Here is a 15,361-nt window from a genome sequence, read left to right as displayed (position 1 = left end):
TGCCTGACCCTTTGTAACAAAATCTGAAGCCTCCTTTCTCATTACTCGCCACTGGGATTAAGTTCTTGCTAGAGAGGGGTCACTTTTTGCAGACCATTTTGACAAAGCCATTTTCTGCTCTGTACCTGTTGTTGGATAAGCTGTATACTACCCAAATAAATGGGACCTAGCCTTGGCATGGTAGAGGACCAATACGTTCATAAAGTTTCCTTAACAGGACACTTTCCAATTCTAGAATATAAAATAGACAATCAATCCATAAATTTTCAGGAAATCTCAAGTGTATTTTAAAATATTTTAAATGTATTTATGACAAAGGGTGACAAACATGTATCAGCCACCTTTCGTTAAGTCCACACATTTGCATATTCTTAACTTATAAACAAATACCCAATGTACACATGCATATTGGATATTGTGAGCATAAGTGAGATGCATACAACTAGACACCCCTAAATTTGAAAGTCTGTCCCCAAGCATCTTAAAAACTACAGTGAAAGAAGCTGCCATGTAATACAGTTGTCATTCTAAAAGCATCCCCTTCAAAATTGCTGTGGCCGAGAGATAATTTGGCAACGTTTCTAATAAGTGGGATGTTCTAACTAACAATATTTAAACAAAACAAAAAAAAATCAGAACCAGGAAGTTAGAAGTCAGATAATTGAAAATGTAGAAGTTTGATAGTTTCTTCTATTTACCTGAAGCCTACAGATTCTCCCCAAGCCACAGACACTATAAAGGGAATGACAGCAGAACTCCCACTGCTCCAATTACCACAAATAAACATCTGAATTTATAGGGGTTATTTCAGATTCATTTTCTTTATATTCAGTTGGGTACATACTCTTATTTTTTTGTTACCTAGCAGTAAAAGAGGATAACGTAGCCTGTTGCAAGACCTCTATAGAAGTTTCATGAGATTTAGCAATGGCTCCAATATTCAAGAGATCCCTCTGATCAAATGTAACTGCATAAATTATGTTTAAAGCTAACCTTTACTGTACCAGCAGAACAGAACTACATGTAATGGAAGAAAGTTTGCTAGATCTCTATATTGACTATACACATTTATATATGCAAAAAATACCTTATGAAACTGGTGATATACACATGAACAAAAGTAGCCATCAAGTACTGACAATCAAAGCGATCCATTATTCCGCCATGGCCAGGAATAGTGTCTGCAAAATCCTTTAAGGAAAAAAATGCAGTAGTATAAATATTCACGTACAATACCTCACTAATCTATTGTTTGTTTACAGCAGTGCCTAATTGAAATACGGGCCCCATCATGCTGTACCAACATGTTACCAACACTGTACCAACACATAGCGACAGTCTCTGTCCTCAAGAATTTACCATCCAAACAGGCAAGACAGACAAAGGGCAGGAGGAAGAGGAGAGGAACAAAGAGATGAAGTGACTTGCCCAAGTTCACACAAGAGGTCAGTGCCGGAACTGGGAACAAATTAGGCACTGAACTGCTAGACCAGGACCATCTACCTCTACACATTGTCCTATTTTGTGCCACGCCTTCTAATCTTTAAGTATCATCTTCTAGCATCTTATCTGAATAGGTTCAAATACCTCCCACAGTTAAATACTTCTATCCCCTTTTTCTACGAGGGTGGCAGCTGCTGAAGCATTTATTTAGCATAAAACATCTTTCCACAGGGTGCTCCCTGAATGTTAAAATGGAAAAGGCACCCTGAGATCCAAGGGTCCATACTCCTGTTTATTTTACTTCAGCTTTGCAAATCCCCCGTATGTTGCATTGATTTCCAAATATCCTTAATTAAAAAGAATGTTGTGTCTTTATAAATCCATTGAATATAAGCAATCACTCTCTGTATAAGCATTGTATTCAAACACTAATTTTAATTTTACAAAAGAAAATCTGAAATGGAAGCAGTGCTCAAAAGGGCATGCAAACTTTATTGGAGATATAATCTAGCAAATGATATATTCTAGCAAATTGTCAGCAGGTATTCATGTATACTACCATCAATATAAATACTTATGTATAACACAATTTCTTACCTCACTATATAAACAAGTATAAAGAGGTAACTCGCAAAAGGTAAACAGATACCAAAATGTGGGTACAATAAAACCAGAAAGTGTTAAGATTTGCCAGAAAGGAAATCACTGTGCATCTTGATAACATATGAAGTTTAAGAACATTACTTGCCAACGCATATTCTGCACCGTATCTCTGATTAAGAAGAATACTGATTCAGAGACTAATGGTAGCTTTTTATCTATCACATCATCTTGGTTTAGTAGAAAACAAGTGTGTCTAGATCATTATAATCTGAACTCATCTAATTAAAATTCTAGGAACTGGCTCTATCAAAGTCTTCATAGGTTTTTTTAAAATCTACAAAAATCTGTACATACCTTGATTTTGAAAGCCCTTTTGAATCCACTAGCAAAAAAGCCTCCAAATGGCCCAATTAAAGATGCAAATGTTGACAAAGCAATGCTGTGTATCTGGAATGGGTACATATTGATTGTTTCCTGCAAGAAAACAACTATTAGCAATAGTATACATCAATTAAAATTATTTATAATCATAACATTTAGAGGCCTTAAAATTAAAATATATAAAGGCTTTAAAATTATTTTACTAACAGAGAAAATACATTTTGTTTCAAAGCCAACATGATTCACAGAAAATTTCCCACTTTTCTATTATAAAAAGGTACTTGCCCTCATTGCATAGGGAAAAAATAGACATGTTATATAACACACCAATACATATTTTATCTAATGTGAAAAGAATTCCCTGGTCAGTAGTACTGAAGTATTTTAATATTTATCTTAGACATAACAAGGGATTTGTCAAATATAACATTTCCCCTTCCCTACCCAATTCCACAGATTCTTTAAACTGACTTGTATCTCCGTTTATCAGAAAGAAAGAAATGTATAGTTAATCATCCTAGTATATAAGATGCAGCTCCAATACCTTCTCAATCTCAGCTCTTTCCAGTTTCCCTATTTCCTAATGTCTCTTCCTCTTACAGGAAAGGAAAAAAAGATCTTGCCCACTAGCCCTCAAACTTTTGGAAAGAGTAACTCTAGCCAGTGTGTGAAAGCCCTCTAGTAACGAGAGTCTCCCTTCCAGGTAACTATCTATCATATTTATGCCTCTCAAATGCTTTGCTGGTGACAGTATGGCAGACTCATGCAACAATCATTCCAGCAGTGCAGGAGGGGAATAATTACCTCCTTAACCTCCAGGTCCCAGAAGCAGCCATGTACTTTATGCCTTTTGATACCTCTAGAAAAATTACAAAGCAGCTACTGCAGGAACTCTCCTAGCTGGTGAGATTTCCACTCTCACCTGCCATGAATTCTATAGAGAATGGAAAGGTTTTCCTCCCTCTTATATTTTGCACTCAAACTTGTTATATTGTACTCATTTAGTTGATTGATGCGCACTTTTTTAAACTAAGCTTCTGGTCTGTTAGCTACGTCAGAGAGGAATGTTTTTCTATCAGCAGACATTCCTAGTCTACATACTTCCCTTCTTACCTCAAGATTAAGAGACTGCTGTGATATTCTGTAGCAACTTAATATCCTAAATGTGCCTCTCTCCTGCAGTCCCCAATGATCACACTGAGTCATGGCACCAAGTCCTTCAGAGAAGAGAGCTCTTGATGACCTATTTAAATACCAGAGAATTCCTGACCTCCTAATCTGTGTCTACATGGACTATGGCCTAGAATTTCTAAATTTTATATTCCCAGTTTGCATCACAGCCACCAGTCTCCTGGTTTGGGGGCTCACAGGACACTGCTTCAACGCAGAGGGTTTTGGTCAGGACAAAACAAGATCTAAGCATCAACCTGAGTGAATGACAGGAAGTTCTCTAGATTTTGACTCTTTTGGAAGTCCATTCTGTTGCAGAAGTATGTAATTAACAACTGTGATAGTGTTTGTGTTAAGTATTAATAATCAGGAAAACACCAACAGTAGTGAGAGATCATCCAGTTTAGTTTCTGAACAAAACCTCATCTTGCTTTGGCACTAGGCAGCATGATGCCTGCAGAGAAGGACAATTGGGCACAAACAATTTTAAAACCAGATAAACAGAGTTTGTGCCTTTATGACTGTGTTCAACAGGACATGTGAGACATTAAAGCTCTCTCCATCAACTGACTTGCAAGAGCTTTGACAAAACTGACTTAGTAACGTGTATGGAGCTATAGTCTCTTGTCAATGCAAACATATACTTTCCTATTGGACCACTGCAGGGTTGGGTTACATTTCCTCTTTCTTTACTGAAAGGTCAAATGAACTGGGCAGAAGCCATTCTGGCTTCCTTTCATGAACGTACAGAATCTGGCAGCAAGGGCACATCTAAGACCACACCCTTTCACAGAGGGCAGATTCCACTTTATGAATCTGGGCCAATTCTATAACCCTTTAGACAGAGTAACATACATAAGTGGGGCTGGAGGTGGACCGTTGAACAAACTGCTTCTGTGACACATGACAGATTATTCCCATGGGTGGCACTGTGTAGAAGAAGCAAGGCTTCCTCTTCTCAAGAAACTGAAAACAAATTCCCTTAGCCATCTCTCTAGTCAGGGATCTCAGCTTGCACACTAAGGTTAGATTTCACCCTTATATTGCTCTTAAGGGCCAAGCTTTTATTTTATGAAGGTCTGCAATTCATTAAGTAGTCCTTCAAGCAGATTTATTTTAGGCCTCAAAGCTATGATATATTCCCCCACTTTGAGTTTATTGGAATGACTCCTTTTACCCCCTTAAGGTTTGTTTTTTAAAAGCCATAATCATGGTTTAAGTGATATGAGAGCTACCGTGACAGCTTTAGCTATAATGCCTCTCGGTCTTCCATTTTTTGAAGATAACTGGACATTCATCCAAAAGTTAATACTCTCATCTGAAACAACCTGTAGTTTGTAGTTATATTCTTCCAATCTTGTTCCCACAGTGTTTTAATTTATTAGTTAAGGAACTTTCAAATTTTTACAACCCCAGGACAAAAGATTTCAGAAGTCCAATTTACATCAAGAAAACCAGATGCCCTGAAGAGTATGATTTATGTTCCAAGGACTGTACTGAAGAAGAAAACATCAAGGTGGGGGACTGCTACCTATAAAAGAATATTCCACAAAAAGAACTGCAGCTTTCCTGGCAGAAATGTGTATTAAAGGCAGAGACTTGGTTATTCTTCACACGTTCTATCTTGTAGCATATGTTGAGCCTGCTCTCTGTTTAAAATGCTCCATTTGACAGGTAAGCGTTGATACAACAATGTATAGGTAAGTTCTGTGCTTTGTTAGAGCTTCCTATACCAGCTCAGCATAAGGAATTTGAGGATGGGGAAGAGGAGGTGACGTACAACAAGAGAAAATTACTTACCAGTAATTCTGTTTTTGTCATAGTCTTCTCCTCTTCCCCTCGAAGGAGGGGAGTGATGGACTGTTCTATTTTGTTCCTGTTTGGTTGCTCTGGAATTTTCTGATTGAAGGAAAGGGAATGGAGCTGGGTGGGCTTTTTATACTGGATTGACTGACAATCTGCTGTTTCCTTATAGGTGGAGGTACAACAGCTCACTCCAAAGAATCTGTAGGATGGGTGTGAGGAGGGAAGGAGATCACTGAGTCACAGAGTTACCAGTCAGTAATTTTCCCTTATTCTACATAGCATTAAGGATTTCAAACATCTTGTGTGTGCTTGACTTGGACAGGAGGGTGATGTCCAGCCTCACACATGTTGCCCACGTGTTGGACCAGCACTGTAACTGTTTCCTTTTCAATCTCTTTCCCAAACAAAATGTGCCAAAGTTTTTAGAGTTTTAACTCAAGTTCTAATGGGCCTAAGAATCAAGCCTTAACTCTTAAAGTAAAACTTTGTGTACAATTCATCACAAGACAGAATGGCTGACTTGCAGAAATAAACTTTGTTAATGACACCAGATTGCTTTCTCACATTATATTTTGGTTATAAAATCGAAGTCTTCTGTTTCCATGAGAGGTAAAACAGCATGAGTTGCAAGAGTGCAAAATTCCCCACACAACTCCACCAAATATGCCTCAATTACGTTCTGGAGTGACACCCTCCACCGACCCATGGGTGACACTACCTCCTTCTACATATTAATTCAATCCCTGGCCTTTGAGACAAACTAGGTCACCTTTAACAATAATATTTAATGTACAAAAGTAGGCAAATAAAAATTCAATTCAAATGTCAAATTCAAAGTTTTATTTTTCCTTACCCTTCCCAACACAGTCTGCAGCAATGCTGGTACAGAGTAGCTCTGTATCTGGAAGAGCTCTGATGGTGCACACTCTGTAACAAATCTGTTTGTTTCACTATTGTATTCCACTGGACATACAAAATACTGATACTGAGCCAAAACGTAGGCAAACTGAAAGGCAAATCAAGAGTTATGACGTATTCATTTCTTGCTAAAGTCACACTTGATAGTAGTTAAAAAGTATGTTTGTTACAAAATGGTTCCAAAGTGGATAGAACATCCCTTCTGAGATTGGCGACTCCTCAACAAGCAGGCTAAATGGACATTCAGCACATTACTAAAATATCACTAACTTTTGTTATTCTTTTTAGATCCCCTGAGGTCATGCCAGCTGATTGTTTCCTTACTACAACCAATAATGCATTAGGAGACACTGATAGTGACTCTGTGTTGTTTCTTGAAATCAAGATTTCATTTAAAGGGGAAGTGTAAGGAAAGAAACAAAGCACATCATCTATAATTATTCTGAGCTTGTGATTTTCACAAGCCTCTGTTAGAAGTTATACACATTAACTACAATCTACAGTTATTTTATTTCATGCATACCATAAATTTAAGCTAGCTGTCTGTATCAAGAAAGAATGCATTTTAAACATCAAACAAGTGTAATTCACTGTCATTTTACGGAGCGTGAAGAAGGCCGTTAATAGATTTCAATTACAAAATAAGTGTATACTTATTCGCACCAGAACTATAACATTTATAATGGATACAAACTCTAACAAGAATAGGAAGTATGTAATCTGGCAGATATGGTTAGTACAAAAAAGTTTAGCTTTTCCTCAACCGTTTCCTGTCATTAGAAAATGAAATATGCTTTGCATTACTTATCAGTGAAATGAATTCTCTAGATAACAAGAGATCACTACTTCTATACACCATAATAGCAGACTGACAACTAAAACAATCCTGTTGTCAAATTTAAGAATCACATGTCAAATGATGAAACTAGAAAAGGAAAATCCTGCAGCTACTTACAATAAATCCAAATGCAACAGTGGAAAAGAAACCTCCAATGAACCCTTCCCAGGTCTTTTTAGGAGACAGCTAATCACAAAAAGAGAAGGAGTTGATATAATCAATTAACAATTTATATCACGATACTTTCGCTGCACAACAAATTAAACGCTCAGGGCTTGGTTTTCAAAGTATACATGCACTACTGAGTGCAGACATTTCCATGCAAATACCTACATGTATGCCCACATAGACAGTTAAGTGAACAAGCACATCACAGAGTGACTTCTACAGTTAAGGCTGCCCAGCACTGAACCGGTTTTCAGTCACTTACAATTTTGACAAAAATTAAACCATTTGGGCTGAAATTTTCCATGCCAGATGTTTGCCTCAGGCTGAATTTTTTTTCATTTTTGGTAAGCTTCAGCTAAACAGTTCATCCATTTCCAAGAACAAGACAGACAGTACATGCCCTTTCAAGCAAAGAAAGATCAGCTGGGAAGACAAAAGAAGGCTTCTCATTGACTGCTATCCCAGCTAACTGGAATATGAGGAACTACCTTATCTGCCCTGCACCAGTAGAACAATGACCTAAAGCTACACATTTGGGTCATGTGATTCAAGCACACAACCCCTCAAGTGGATTGCATCAAGATAGTTACATAAAGCTCTACTGAGATCTAACAGCTCAGCTCCTTAACACAAGGAGAAACCTTGAGGAAGACCGACAAAGAAGGTTTGTCATTTTCTAACTATCAGTTCCTTTCCATCAGCCCTAGCTGAGCAGGTTTAATTATAATGATAAAAACCCAAGCTCATGAGGAGGTTGAGCTAAGATTGCTAAATGCAAAATATTATATTCAAAAAGCAATGGTTTCATCTAATGAAATCACCACTTCCCTAAAGAAAAGAGTTCCTGCAAACTTAGTTCCATAAGAATGTCACCAATCACAATTTGGGGAACCCGACTATTGACTAAAAAACAAAACAAAAACACTGAAGAATAAAGAACTAGAGAACAGTAAAAGCTTTTTTGGCAAGTGAGTAAAATACCAAAGATCTATTACCAAGAGAAAAAAATGTGTTTATGTTTGTGAAGATCTTGAACAGACTGCTATTTGTTTTCCAGAGCTAGCAAATATTGGAGAAGTGGACTGTGGGGAAAAAAAAATTTCATGGCTTAATTTTACCCAGTAACTGTTCTAATGAGTGGCCTGCATGGAAAGAAAGTAATGTAATTAGAAATAATATCAGTGAAGACTTCCGCTGGTTTGTGGAGCATAAATATTAGATTTTCTGGACTGCTAATCGCATAAATCTCTCTCATCATATTATGTTAACTGTAACACAGAGTATGGAAATTCAGGGACATAGGATTTACCCTGTTTAAATGGCAAATTGTCCAATATACTCTACAATGCCCTGGTCAGTGGCCTATATTTGATGATTTAGGGAAGTCCAAAGTCATAAAAGCTTATTTTGCAGGAAACCACGTCAAAAAGTTACAGGGAAACCCATCCCTGTCTGACCCCAATAGGCAGCACCTTTCAAACCTTTTGTGCTTTGTGGCAATTTCCCACATTGCCATTAATTTGAATAAATTTGCTCTCTTAATGTAGCTGTATTAAGCAGCTTACAAAAAAATTTATATTCATAATTCTGAACCCAGCAGCTTTTTAAGCTATTAACTTTGCACCACCACTACAACTAGTGAAAACACAGATCAATACTTCCTGTAGGGTCTTGCAAGTACAATCACAAGTAGGAGGTCCTTCAGATAGAGCTTTGAACCCCTCCTAAAGCTACAAAGCAGAGACCAGATGAAGAACGAGTATCTATGCAACCAAGTTCGAATTTAACGATATCCACAAGAAAAGTGAAAGCTACTTACCTGTAACTGGAGGTTCCTCAAGATGTACAGTCCCTAGCTGTATTCCACATGTGGACAGGCATGAGCACCATGTGCCTGAGTCAAGATTTTCAATAAGTAGCATCTGTTGGTGTGCAGATGCGCGGTTACTCTCCTTGTGCTCTGAATCGAAGTTATAAAGGGCAGTGCACACCAATGCCTCTCCAGTTCCTTCTCTTACCACAAATCTGGTCATGATCCACAGCAGAGGGGACAAAGGATGGGTAGTAGAAAACAGATAGGGAACACGCATCTTGAAGAACAAGAACCTTCAGTTACAGGTAAGTAACCTCCACTTCTTCGAGTGATGGTGCCTATGTGCATTCCACACAAGGGAGATTAGAAAGCAATGGTCAAACAGGAGGTGAGTGTGAGGACGCAGATAGCATGGATGTCTGTAATAGTGCTGTTTCCTACCACTGAATCTGCAGTACAGATCTGGACCAATGCATAATGTTTTATAAAGGTATAGATAAAGCTCCAGGTAGTCACCCTATTATATATATTATAGTAGAAGTAAGTTTTGTAGAGATGATGTGGAGACTGCTTGCGCTCTAGTGGAGGAGGCTCAGACGCCCTAGAACAGGGGGCGGGGAAGAGATACAAGCTAGTTGGTAACAAAGGATGATGCAGCCTGAGATCCATTTGCAGAGTCTCTGCGCAATTCATGCTTGACCCCTTGATTACTCTGCTGAGGAGATATATAGTCTAGGTGTTTTCCTAGTTGCTTTTCTTCTCTGCAAATAGAACTCCATCACCCGTTGACATTAAGACAGTGGAGCCTTCTCTCCGCGCCAGAAGCATGATGTTTTGGAAAAAAATACCAGTAAGTGGATGATTTGATTTATGTGAAACTCAGAAAATCAGATGGTTTTTAACCATCAGAGGAGTGAAGTTCTGGAACAGCCTTCCAAGGGGAGCAGTGGGCAGAAAAGACATATCTGGCTTCAAGACTAAGCTTGATAAGTTTATGGAGGCGATGGGATAGCCTCATTTTGGCAATGAATTGATCTTTGACTATTAGTGGTAAATATGTCCACTGGACTGTGATGGGATATTAGATGGGGTGGGATCTGAGTTATTACGGAGAATTCTTTCCTGGGTGTCTGGCTGGTAAGTCTTGCCCACATTCTCAGGGTTTAGCTGATCGCCATATTTAGGGTTGGGAAGGAATTTTCCTCCAGGGCAGATTGGCAGAGGCCCTGGGGGGTTTTCCCCTTCTTCTGCGGCATGGGTCACTTGCCGGAGGATTCTTTGCACCTTAAAGTCTTTAAGCCATGATTTGAGGACTTCCCTAGCTCAGACATAGGTTAGGGGTTTATTACACAAGTGGGTGGGTGAGATTCTGTGACCTGCGTTGTGCAGGTCAGACTAGACGATCACGATGGTCCCTTCTGACCTTAAAGTCTATGAGAAATTACTAATGGGATGAATTTTGGGTAGAGGCAAAGAGAGACCTTCTCTTTATAAAAAAGTGGTATGCAGCGGATCTGCCATGAGTGCTCCCAACTTGCTCACCCTTCTGGCTGATGTGATGGTGACTTTGAAGGCAACTTTCATTGAGAAGTGGGACATGGAACAGGGGGCTATTCATTCAAAAGGAAATCTAGTAAGGACTGAAAGGACAACATTAAGATCCAATTGTGGTGTTGGTTTTCTGTTGTTGGATGAGTGAAGTTAGTATGGCCCTCAACTGGAGAACGAAAGGCAGTGATTGTTGCAAGATGGACCCGTAGACAGCGGATGGACAGGCCCAATGTCTTAAGGGTGAACTAATGTCTAAAACGACAGGAATCCCAATGGCTTTTGGAGATAACTGATGCTGTTGTGACCAAGAGGAGAAACATTTCCATTTGGCCAAATAGTATCTCCTGATACAATCCTTCCTGCTTTGGAAGAGAATGGATTGAACCGCCTCCAAACATGAACACTCTACATCTGATGCCCATCCAAATACCAGGCCCTGAGTAACAGAGGGCTCAGGTTGGGCTGTCTGGTTACACCATTGTGTTGCATCAGTAGATCTGGAAATGGCTGGATGCTAATGGGAGGAGAGTTGAGATCTTCAAGAGGTTCAAAAAGCAATACAGTCTCGGCCAGTTGGGCACGATGAGGAGAATCCAAGCCTGCAAATTTTTCACAGAACTCGTGGTATTAGTGGGATGAGAGAAAAGGCAAATCTGAGGTGGTCCATCCAAGGTAGCAGAAAGGTGTTGCTTTTTGAGCCTAGCCCAGAGATGCTCTGAAGCAGTACAGCGGTATTCTTCTCGTTTGCCTATGAGGCAATGAGGTTCCAAGATGGCACTCCCCACAGGGTGGAGCTGTCATTCTGGACAAAACTGTGAATCTCCCATTTGTGATCTATGGAAAAAGCCTACATCTGGCCACAGTATGGACTACATTTTAAAGAAGCATAACAGCTATAAATTAAAATGAGTACTCAGTTTGGCAAAATACTAGAGAAATTTTATTCCACAAATAAATGTGTGTGTGAAAACCAAGGTTAGATTATTGCAAGTCTGCTATTCAGGACAGTTATATCTACTTATTTACAATAAATTAAAAAGATCCTACAAGTAGAGAATTGTGTATGTTAATACCTTAATTAATGGAGTTCTCCCAAAGAAGAATCCAAAAATGTAAGCAGTAATATCATTGCAGATAACACTTGAGATTGGCACCAGAAACCTAAGGAATAAAATAGAAACATTTCAGGGGGTGGGGGGGGAAATTGACCTAAAACTGAAAGACGACATAGAATATTCATTGTATAAGGCAAAAATTGTAGTATTCTCTTGCTTTATTCAGCAAGCACTGACAACATGTAATAAGCTTCTAGTTAAGCCAACCTACTTGGTTTTGCAAATTCCGTAAGTTTAGCTACACCTATTTTAGCTTCTATTCAACAACGCAACAAGACCTACCGAAGTGTTTAGATATAACACCTTTGCCTTGAATACTGAATTTGCACATCAACTGGAGGACTTTTGTATCATAACAAATTTGAATATCAGTACTACAGGTAAAAAACAGAAAGAAACAGGAACAGCGTCACAAGATAATGACACGATCACACCAAGCCAAGCAACTTCCTTATTAAAAAAAAAAAATCTAAGGACAACTATAATTTTTTTTTAAAAGGTCTCCTTTCTGTTCCCGCAACAATACCATACTTGTAATAGATTATGGCAGATGCTATATTCTACATTCTCCAGTGAGTTCTCTCCCTACTTTCTCCTCTAGGTCTATTAGTCTTCCTTTTCTCCTTTTGAAAGTTAAAATACAGGCTGACACAATAGTGGGCACTTCTGCAAACAGACATAAAACACGACTATTTCAGTAGTAACTGGAACTCAACAACAAAAGCTGTAATAGGGTAGAGAAGGAATCAGGCTAAACTTTGACAGAATCACTTAATTATAAGTAATAGGCTTACTAGGAAAAATCATAGAAATGTAGAGCTTCAAGGGACCTCAAGAGATCATTTAGCCCAGCCTCCTGCACTGAGGCAGAACCAAGTTTTCCTTGATCACCTCTAAGAGGCATCTGTCTAACCTGTTCTTGAAGGTGGGGATTTCACAACCTCCCTTAGAAGCACTGGAATAGGTTTTCTAGGGAGGCTGTGGAATATCCCCAAACACTGGTTCATACAGGAACTTTTAAAACTTGTTAAGGGATTTGTTAAGCAAGTGCACTCAAAGTTGGGATTTTTTGTTGTATTATTTTCCAACTGCATCTTTCATCTGAAACAATCCCACAATTACTGCAATTTTGTGCATACTGTGAAAGTAAAAAGCAATTCATGCAAGGCAGTGCACTCTGAAGACCACAGACGAGCTCCTGCGTGCTTGCTTAATCTTTTACAGCTGAAGATGTAGCCCAAAATTCAATCTGTGTTCAGCAGAGTGAAAGGATTTTTAGTAAGCAATTTAGTTTTGCAGTAGTAAAGTTTAAGTATATCATTACAGTTTAACACCAGCCCAGAAGTGAGTAGGGATTTATTTGATGGCCCAACCAGTTTCACTTAAAATTTAAACAGAAGTATTTTGACTCTTGATAATTGGAACTATTTATATATGAAATTAAGAAGAACTTATATTGTCTGATAAAGCACAAAAGCATCATTTACTATAAAGCTTGGCTTGTTCACATGACCACTGCGTACCAAAAACTGGAAATACTTTTTGGTTATTTTAGCTCAACTTCATGTACAAGCAAAACAAAGTCTGACAAGTAATACAAGATAAGCTTGTTTGTGTGCTAAAGTTATCCTTGCTGGACACTTAACAATTCACTATTTTTACTGAAAATCATTCTGGCACAATTATCAAAGAAGATTGGGAATAAAGGATTGCTTCAGAAGGGCTGTCTATTTATAAGGATTATATATATTATTTGGGCCAAGACTTTCAAAATTTGGTGCCTGAAGTTAGGCTTCTAGGTAAGTGGCCTATTTACAGCAGTGCTAAGCAACCAGCAGCTCCCAATTAGTTCAATGAGAGCTGCTGGGTCCTCATAATTTTGAAACTCAGAACACATTTACTTTAGCTCTCAGTTCAGCAACTTACTTAACCATGTGCCTAACATGCAAATAATACCATCCCTAGTCAACAAATTATTTAAGCATGTGCTCAACTTTAAAGACAAGTCCCAATGACTTTCATAGGACTTGAGCATACGCTTAAGTGCTTTGCTGAATCGGGATGGGATTACTCGTGTGCTTAAATATCTTGCTGATGGGACCATAGGCACCAAAATGTGGATTTAGGACCCTAAATTGGGATATCCATTTTTTAAAAATCTTTATCTTGGCCTCTAGCAGACATATTTTTCTCTGGGTCAAGATTTTGCACAAAGTTACAGGACTGTAAAACCAGAGTAAATTTATTAATTTCACTGGAGTTACTCCTGGACTTACAGTGTAAGAGGCCCTCAGATTTGCAAGAAAAATGTAGCCTACAAGAGAGTCTGGTCCTCTACTAATTTCTGATATTTTAAAATGTTATAAAAAGTAGTCCTTACTAGACTTCTGCCAATAAAACTGTAAAATGAACTACATTCTACTAGTAGATAGATGAAGATATCTGATAGTGCTTTTACAAGATTTAAGTTACACAAATTGAAATACATACGTATACAATAAAGTTACAAGTCTGCTTATTACAGTCCCCTTACCAGATCATGCCTTCAAACAGATTTTGGATGACAAGATGAGACTGAGTTACAGTGATCAGCAAAGTGACATGAGTCCATGCGAACTGTTAACAGTGCAACAACATAACATTAGTGAAAACACAGATCAATACGCATAGTTAAAGACTGAATTTCAGCTAAAGTAGCTGCATAGGAGCTCAAAGGAAAGACCAGGCTGAGTGACAATGCACGAGATGTATGCACACAATGTATAATAATTTAAATTAATTTCTGAAACACAGCAATCACAATCATGGAAAGCCTCTTGAAATTTATCTACAACATGCACCTAGAATTTTGCATCCTGTAGTTTAAACACTTGATTTATAGAAACATGAGAACGGCCATACTGGGTTAGACCAATGGTCCATCTAGCCCAGTATCCTGTCTTCCAACAGTGGCCAATGCCAGATGCTTCAGAGGCAGCAAACATGGCAATTATTAAGTGATCCATCCCCTTATGTCCAATCCCAGCATCTGGCAGTCAGAGGTTTAGGGACACCCAGAGAATTGGGTTGTGTCCCTGATTATCTTGGCTAACAGCCATTGATGGACCTGTCCTCCATGAACTCATCTAATTATTTTTTTGAACCCAGTTATACTTTTGGCCTTCACAACATCCCCTGGCAACAAGTTCCACAGTTCACTGTGCGTTGTGTGAAGTATTTCCTATTCATTTTATTGGGTGACTCCTAGTTTTTGTATTACGTGAAGGGGTAAATAACACTTCCCTATTCACTTTCTCCACACCAGCCATAATTTTATATACCTCTATCCCAACCCCCACTTAGCTGTCTCTCTTCAAATTGACCAGTCCCAGACTTTTTAATCTATCCTTGTATGGAAGCTGTTCTACACCCCTAACCATCTTTGCTGCCCTTCTCTGTACCTTTCCAATTCCAATATATCTTTTTTGAGGTGGGGCAACTAGAACTGCACACAGTATTCAAGGTGTAGGCGTACCATAGATTTATATAGTGGCATTATGGTATTTCCTATCTTAT

At 38.6% G+C, this 15,361-nt stretch overlaps 1 protein-coding gene across 2 annotated transcripts in view; it reads right to left on the bottom strand.

Annotated features, from left to right (window-relative positions):
- Window positions 1–15,361, bottom strand: part of CDS1 (CDP-diacylglycerol synthase 1) — a 65,128-nt gene that overhangs the window by 2,858 nt on the left and 46,909 nt on the right. For both annotated transcript variants that reach the window (XM_073340556.2, XM_073340557.2), the window contains exons 7-12: window positions 14,340–14,422; window positions 11,765–11,852; window positions 7,277–7,345; window positions 6,257–6,409; window positions 2,401–2,520; window positions 1,088–1,191 (exon numbers count right to left, since the gene is read on the bottom strand). In XM_073340556.2, coding sequence (XP_073196657.1) covers window positions 1,088–1,191; window positions 2,401–2,520; window positions 6,257–6,409; window positions 7,277–7,345; window positions 11,765–11,852; window positions 14,340–14,422 — 617 coding nt within the window. The remainder of the gene's footprint in view (window positions 1–1,087; window positions 1,192–2,400; window positions 2,521–6,256; window positions 6,410–7,276; window positions 7,346–11,764; window positions 11,853–14,339; window positions 14,423–15,361) is intronic.

The sequence above is a fragment of the Lepidochelys kempii genome, chromosome 4 (assembly GCF_965140285.1).
Source record: "Lepidochelys kempii isolate rLepKem1 chromosome 4, rLepKem1.hap1, whole genome shotgun sequence".
NCBI lineage: Eukaryota > Metazoa > Chordata > Testudines > Cheloniidae > Lepidochelys > Lepidochelys kempii.
This window is presented reverse-complemented; position numbering and strand designations above follow the sequence as displayed.